This window comes from Haplochromis burtoni, unplaced genomic scaffold (genome assembly GCF_018398535.1).
Source record: "Haplochromis burtoni strain Fernald_Lab_line unplaced genomic scaffold, NCSU_Asbu1 Contig_3126, whole genome shotgun sequence".
NCBI lineage: Eukaryota > Metazoa > Chordata > Actinopteri > Cichliformes > Cichlidae > Haplochromis > Haplochromis burtoni.
In genome coordinates, this window is record NW_024585487.1 from 1 (window position 1) to 8,226 (window position 8,226).

The window sequence follows — 8,226 nt, forward strand, 5'->3', positions numbered from 1 at the left end:
CAGTACGAGTTATTGTAACTGACGGGCAAATGCCCGGTATGCCCGATGGCCAGTCCAGCTATGTATATAAGGTTACTAGTGATAAAGTCAAATATAGATAAAGTTAGTATATAGTAGTGTTTATTTTGAAGGGGGGGGGGCAATTACCATCACTTATTCATTTTTATAACACAGATCTATGGTTAGATGATTTGCAACTGATAAAGACAGAAATGAAAACATGAAAAAGAAATTACCATCCTTTAAAAAAAACAATTGTCTTCTTTTTGTGTAATTTCTCTATCATTTTATATTCGTCTGCTCCTGGATGGGCTCCTGTTTTAAATTTTTTGTTTTTGAGGATTTCAAAGTAATGGCTCCAGCTTCCCCCGCTGTCTGCTCCAAACCCAAAGATAGTGACCTGGGGAAAAAATTGAAGTAAAGATTTAATGTATTGTTTCCACTAGGAGCATTCTATTTATTTGTTTATTCATTCATTCTTTTATATATTAACTAATAGCATTCTTAAAAGAAATCATTATACCACAAAGCTGACTGAGGAGTTAATGAAAATCAGCCCATAGAGCACTTTATGCATAAATGCTGTGATGACAGGGATTCTGCAAAAGGAATAGGGATGGGTAGTATCTTCACTGACAGTTTTAGCCTTAATGAGAGCACTCACTGGAGTGAAGGTTCTTCTAGCAGTACAACAACCCTAAGCATGCAACCAAGATGACAAAAAAGTGACTTCTTGACCACTCTGTAAATGTCCTTGAGTGGTACAGCCAGATTCCAGACTGGAACATGACTGATAATCATTGACAATCACTTCTCAGTCCTGGGATCCCCTAAGTGTCATGTTTCTTGGTCCTTTTGACCCAGTTTTTTTTGTTTGGTTTTTTTTTTTTTTTTTGGTGGGGGGGAGGTGGCGTTGTGCATTTTTGGTCATTCTGTATTATTTTTGAGTTCACTTGTATTCTATGGTTCCTAGCTTATTCTGTTCAGTATGGTTTATTAGATCTCCCCTTGTGTCTTTGTTCTCTGTCTCACCTGAGTGTCTGTGTTTATACAGTGTGAGTCCTTGTGTCTTGTTTCCCCTCCTTGTGTTTTATTCCTTCATATTTCCCTAGTCCATCATTTTTGTTCTCTCTCTCCCTCGCTCCCTCTCGGTTGCCTCTCCTCCATACTTTGATAGTCTCCCGTCAGTGTGCGTAGAAGAGATATCCGAATCTCTCAAGAGCTTTTTCCATTAAACGTTTTTGGATGTGTAGGGACCAACATTCCAAAAACACGACCACCTATTATGACTAATTAAATGGTCCGACTTCTCTCAAGAGCTTTTCCATTAAACGTTTGTTCGGGTTACTAATGTAACCATGAATTTCATTTGTTATGCATCTCATTAAGCTGCTGTTAGAAGAGCTATCAGTTGATGACATTAACAATCTGTCATAATAATAGTGACTCTATGAATGGGTGGGTTTTGCATTGGCGGATAGCATTATTCAGCTTTCCAGAGTCCATGGGTGACAGGAAGAGGCCCATATATACCAAAGGCTATATTTACCCAGTGAAATGCAAACAGAAATGGCAGTGGGTTCAGGTTGCTGCCTCCACCTGTGACTGCAATTACTGTGGAAGATAGAGATCAGTGCACTCAGGTGACTCAAAAACAGCTGGACAATCACTTATCTGGTTGTGAGTCATCAGGAGCCCAGGCTGTCAACACCAGTCCATCAGCTGGAAGGAACATTGCGTTTATGTTTGTTGCTTCTGGATGCGCATGAATCTGCGTTTGCTTGTGTGCACATATGTGTGGGTGGGATGTTTCGAAAGTGCTGATGGCAAGTTAGCACAATGGTTATCTAGTGTCCTTTGACAATGTGACTGTGGTCTTTTTAGTGTTTTCGCCCTGCCTGGGGATGCATGTTTATACCTGCTGGGGAATTTAGCATGTTTTATCTCTGGTACAAAAATGTGAAGAGTTCATGAAGTACTACTCAAGCTGGGAGGAAGTCGTTGTAACATTGGGGTTGTGGGGGGGGTGATGTCATGGTCCTGGGCCGTGTTGGCCCAGTGTTCTTAGTTCTTTTGTATTTTTGTATTCAATCCCCTGTTTAGGTTCTGTTTCCTGGGTTGCCCTGTTATGTTGTTCCCTGTGTGCTTTCCTTTTGTGACTCTCACCCCCGTGTGCCCCTCTGTGTATCTGTGAGCCCTCGCCTCTCCTTATGTTTTATTCCATGTTTCCCCAGCCCGTTATGTCTGTTTTCCCCGTGCTCTCTCTCCTCCTGTCTGAACCTCTGTGCACTTCCTGTTTACTTTGTGACTCTCACGCCTGTACATGTCATGTTCAGTTCACCCCGCCCTGCCTCGTTATGATTATCAGTGTCACCTGTGTTCCCCGTGTGTTCCCACTGTCCTCGTTAACCCTCGGTGTATTTCTGTCTGTGTCTCCCTCTGTTCGGCGTCGCGTTCTCCCTCATGTTGTGTGGATCTCCCCGTGTCTGCCTTCAAGTGGTAGTTTACGTTTTTCCAGTTTAAGTTTTGCATATCCTGTGTTCCGTCCTGCCAGCATTAAAGCTGCGTTTTCAGTTATCCCCGTGTCTGTGAGTTGCATCTTGGGTCCTTCTCCCGCCTGCCGCACAACGCACCATGACAGAAGAACGCGACCTTGACATGGACCCAGCAACCCACAACCCCTCCGCTGAGCTCCGGGAGGATTTGGTTTATACGGTGGAGTACCACTGTCAGGAGTGGGAGGCGCTACCAGGAGACGGACACCGGGAGGTCGTAGCCGCCCGTCTACAGCGGATGGTGTCCGGACTCCCGTGGCTGTTCGGCTCGCTGCACCCCCACATCCGGGACTTCCTGGTTTCCACCGTAGGCGTCCGCCCAGAGCTGCCTCTCCAGTGCGAGGAGCCGGAGGAGGTCCAGCCCGGCCCGCTGACGGATTCGCGGCCCGGCTCGTCTCCTCCACCATCCCGGAGAAAACGGCGTTCACGCCGCCGACGCACCACCCCACAGCTGGACATTCGGACTCCTACGTTACCTGCGGGGGTGAGTGAGGACTCTGCATCTCTCCCTAACGGTGAGACCGTTCGCTCAGGGGCTGTGTTCTGCGTGGCGGATGACAACACGAGCAGCTTACCGCCTGTCTACGCTACGCGGCGCACAGGGATGCCAGAGGCCAGCGACTTTGGCGAGGAAGAGCGGCGGCAGGTGTTACAGGCTTATCGGGAGGACGAGCTCCGGTGGAAGCCCTGGCTCATCACGGAGGAGGACCTCTCACCTGCTGCACAGCCTACCAGCCGCTCGCCGTCTCCGATCCGCTCAGACGTCACTTCGCCTGCCTCGTTTCTGGCAAGGATGTGGGAAGGAGACTGGGAGAGCGCCGCTACGTCACCCTCTACATCGGTGCCATCAGCTCCCATCGCGCCGGCTTCCTCTGCTCGTAGGAGGCGGCGCGCCCGCCGCCATAAACTGGACAATACTAACACTACGGGACATGAAGTGGACGGCGGGTTCATTTTCGACAGAGCCGTTTTTGTCGACCCTGAGCCAGCCGTTTCTCGGACTGTTGTTCCTGAGCCTGCTCCTTTTCCTGTTTGTATTTCACCTCCCAGGTCTGTTCAGTTAGCTCCCTCGCAGCCACCCTCTGTTCAGTTAGCTCCCTCGCAGCCACCCTCTGTTCAGTTAGCTCCCTCGCAGCCACCCTCAGTTCAGTCGGCTCCCCTCCTGGAAGACTCCGCTACCTGGTATTCACTGCATCGGCATCTTTTCCCCTCAACATTTGTTGCTAAATCATTCGACCCTCCCTTAAGAAAGAGACTGTGTCCTCGCTGCCTTCACCCCGGTACACCAGTGTCACCTACCCCACAACCACGTTCAGCTCAGTCTCCAGTGTCCCCCGTTACAGCTCTGTTCCCAGAGCCACCCGTCACAGCTCAGTCTCCACACAGCTCAGGTCCCCGAGCCACCCGTCACAGCTCAGGTCCCCGAGCCACCCGTCACAGCTCAGGTCCCCGAGCCACCCGTCACAGCTCAGGTCCCCGAGCCACCCGTCACAGCTCAGGTCCCCGAGCCACCCGTCACAGCTCAGGTCCCCGAGCCACCCGTCACAGCTCAGGTCCCCGAGCCACCCGTCACAGCTCAGGTCCCCGAGCCACCCGTCACAGCTCAGGTCCCCGAGCCACCCGTCACAGCTCAGGTCCCAGAGCCACCCGTCACAGCTCAGGTCCCAGAAGCTCCTGAAGCCCAGGCCCGTGAGACAGCGAGAGGGGACCGCACGTCGGCTGTACAGGCCGCGTCTCAGCCTGCTGGGAACGGCGTGAGTCTTCTCTCCGCCTCAGGCTGCCTTCTGCTTCGGTCCCCATCCACGTCGGCTGGAGGGCCCGAGGGGCCCGTTCAGCTTCCTTCCACGTCGGCTGCACAGACCGTTTCTCAGCCTGCTAGGAACGGCGTGAGTTTTCTCTCCGCCTCCGACTGCCTTCTGCGTCGGCTGTCTCTCCCAGCTGGAGGGCCCGAGGAGCCCGTCCAGCCTCAAGCCACGTCTGCTGGGGGGCCCGAGCCGCCCGTCCAGCCTTCGCCTGCTGCCGCCTCAGAGCCTTCGCCTGCTGCCGCCTCAGAGCCTTCGCCTGCTGCCGCCTCTGAGCCTTCGCCTGCTGCAGCCTCTGAGCCTCCGCCTGCTGCAGCCTCTGAGCCTCCGCCTGCTGCAGCCTCTGAGCCTCCGCCTGCTGCAGCCTCTGAGCCTCCGCCTGCTGCAGCCTCTGAGCCTCCGCCTGCTGCAGCCTCTGAGCCTCCGCCTGCTGCAGCCACGTCGGGGCCTTCGTCTGCTGCAGCCTCGTCGGGGCCTTCGTCCTCGCCTGGCCCGGCCTCCGAGTCGCCTTCGTCCTCGCCTGGCCCGGCCTCCGAGTCGCCTTCGTCCTCGCCTGGCCCGGCCTCAGAGTCGCCTTCGACGGCGCCCGGTCCAGCGTCGGCCTTTGCTTCTGCTCCGCCTGGTCCGGCTCCGGCTTCGGCCTCATCTTCGTCTGGCCCAGCCTCAGAGTCTTCGTCTGCTGCAGCTCCAGCCTGTGCTTCGTCTGCTGCAGCCTCAGAGCCTTCGTCTGGCCCCGCCTCGACTGGTCCTGTGCCCACTGGGCCTCGGCCAGTACGCCTGGCACTGGTGAGCCGCCGCTGCCTTCCGCGCGGCCGGCCTCCGGACCTGCTCCCTCGTCTCCCTCGTCGCCGCCGCTGCCTTCCGCGCGGCCGGCCTCCGGACCTGCTCCCTCGTCTCCCTCGTCGCCGCCGCTGCCTTCCGCGCGGCCGGCCTCCGGACCTGCTCCCTCGTCTCCCTCGTCGCCGCCGCTGCCTTCCGCGCGGCCGGCCTCCGGACCTGCTCCCTCGTCTCCCTCGTCGCCGCCGCTGCCTTCCGCGCGGCCGGCCTCCGGACCTGCTCCCTCGTCTCCCTCGTCGCCGCCGCTGCCTTCCGCGCGGCCGGCCTCCGGACCTGCTCCCTCGTCTCCCTCGTCGCCGCCGCTGCCTTCCGCGCGGCCGGCCCCCTGAACTGCTCCCTCGTCTCCTTCGTCGCCGCCGCTGCCTTCCGCGCGGCCGGCCCCCTGAACTGCTCCCTCGTCTCCTTCGTCGCCGCCGCTGCCTTCCGCGCGGCCGGCCCCCTGAACTGCTCCCTCGTCTCCTTCGTCGCCGCCGCCTTTGCCTCCCGCGCGGCCGGCCTCCGGACCGGCTCTGCCGCCTGTGCCGCCCGCCTGGTCGGCCCCCCGACCGTGTGGCCCATGAACTTGTGTGCCGGTGGGCTCTGGGCCGGCCCCCTGAACTTTGTTTATCCCATGGTCTAGTGCTCCTGTGCTTTCTGTTTTTTTTTTGGTCTGGCCCTCCGTCCTGGGCCCCCGCCGCCCGCCCTGGGTCGTTTTCTGTTGGGTTTTCGTTTTCCTGTGTTTGGGCTGTCTGGAGCCAGCCCTTGTGGGGGGGGTGATGTCATGGTCCTGGGCCGTGTTGGCCCAGTGTTCTTAGTTCTTTTGTATTTTTGTATTCAATCCCCTGTTTAGGTTCTGTTTCCTGGGTTGCCCTGTTATGTTGTTCCCTGTGTGCTTTCCTTTTGTGACTCTCACCCCCGTGTGCCCCTCTGTGTATCTGTGAGCCCTCGCCTCTCCTTATGTTTTATTCCATGTTTCCCCAGCCCGTTATGTCTGTTTTCCCCGTGCTCTCTCTCCTCCTGTCTGAACCTCTGTGCACTTCCTGTTTACTTTGTGACTCTCACGCCTGTACATGTCATGTTCAGTTCACCCCGCCCTGCCTCGTTATGATTATCAGTGTCACCTGTGTTCCCCGTGTGTTCCCACTGTCCTCGTTAACCCTCGGTGTATTTCTGTCTGTGTCTCCCTCTGTTCGGCGTCGCGTTCTCCCTCATGTTGTGTGGATCTCCCCGTGTCTGCCTTCAAGTGGTAGTTTACGTTTTTCCAGTTTAAGTTTTGCATATCCTGTGTTCCGTCCTGCCAGCATTAAAGCTGCGTTTTCAGTTATCCCCGTGTCTGTGAGTTGCATCTTGGGTCCTTCTCCCGCCTGCCGCACAACGCACCATGACAATTAGAGGTGTAAATGCCAAGCAGCTGTCAATAACACAAACAATATGCGCTGTATGTGTAACAAATATCTAGTTGCGTTTATATTTTAGAGATATAGAGATAAATATATATATATATTATATATATATATATATATAATATATATGTATATACCTCTACCACCCCCCCCCCCCCGAATTTTTGCACATGTCGAAGTGTGTCAGCTACGATGTTGGCATGTGCCTTTTATTTTATTGGTTGTTTACAAGTGAAGCGGCCACAGTGCACCCCAGCCATGATTTAGGCCTGCAACAAGGGTTTTATTTTTAAGAACGTCTGGGACTGAGTGTCGCGTGGGCTACCCGCGCATTTGCGTACATAAGATTTTCTGGAGGAGGACAGACATTTGTTTAGAACTCTTAAAGATGTCGAAGAAGCAAGCTCCTTTAAGCAATTACTTTGGTGTTCCTCCACCTTCCAAAGAAATGTCAGAAGGAGTCTGAACCGCAAAAGAAGCGCGTATTCTCGGAAAAGTGGTTGCAGGAGGTGAGCTGGCTTCAAACAAATGATGAACGCACAGAGAGTGTGGTGCAGAATATGCCGTGAAAATCCCACTCTAGCGGACAAAAACAGTGCCTTTATATGGACGTGCAACTCTATGTCTCTTTATTTTGACAGCGATGCGCACCTGCGGACCACTTATGTGCACCCCTGATCATAGTAAATGAAATGTAGTGAACACCACTTTATCAGTTCTACATATTAATTTACCACTAAACTCAAATGTTTTTACTTAATTTCGTTTTTTTCTTTTTACTGGGAATCACTCACTAAAGTGAAGTGCATTTCAAATTATATGCTTGTCTTGTAGCTTGTTGACTCATTTTTGGGTTATAAGCATGAACATGAGAATATCAAAAGCAAATTACACCTTTGAGACCCAGGCCCCACTCACAGCTACATGAGACAGGTGTTACATGTATGCCAGGAGTGACATCAATTCTCTTGGATGTACAACAATGACATTGGAATGTCATTCAGACGGAAGAACTGTTGTCAGATGGTAATAAAGAGAGGGAAACTACTCAGAACCAAGGGAATTGCACTACCAGAACATTGTAGACACTGAGGATAGCCACAAGTACCAGGGACTTCAACAGGCAAATAGGAACCATGAAGAGGCCACTGGAAAAGCTGCAACTCAGCCACCTGAGACATTGTCCTAAGAAGGGAAGGTGACCAAGGTCTATTGAGTGTCACAACACTGACTAGGATGAAACAAAAGATCCATGAGTACATCGGCAAGATAGACACAACATATTGGACCTTGAGAAGATCTGGTGGGTGAAGGCAACACAACAAAGTGGGCAAGTGGCCTCAGTGTCATGAACTCGCTGTGTGCAGGCAGGAATAGGACCCAAAAGCAGACTCCCAGAAGCAGGAAGTGAACTCAAAAAACACGGATTTATTGCTGGAAAAAGGAAAAATCGTACAGAACTAAACTGGGGAATTCTAATAATCATTCACACAGGGAAACACAGGGAGAGTCACAAAGCTATGAGGACACGGAACTGAGGGAGATGCGGACATAAATACACAGACGGATCATGAGGGAAGTGAAAACACATGTAAAGCACAGCTGACATGAATAACCATAAAGAGACAGGGGAAGAGCAAACACAACATA

General features: G+C 53.0%; 1 protein-coding gene across 1 annotated transcript; it reads right to left on the reverse strand.

Annotated features, from left to right (window-relative positions):
- Positions 1-5,071: 5,071 nt before the first annotated feature.
- On the reverse strand, positions 5,072-5,752 carry LOC121813868 (60S ribosomal protein L22-like). Its single transcript, XM_042217815.1, has one exon. The coding sequence runs from the start codon at positions 5,750-5,752 to the stop codon at positions 5,072-5,074; it is 681 nt and encodes a 226-aa protein (XP_042073749.1).
- Between the last annotated feature and the right edge of the window lie 2,474 nt (positions 5,753-8,226).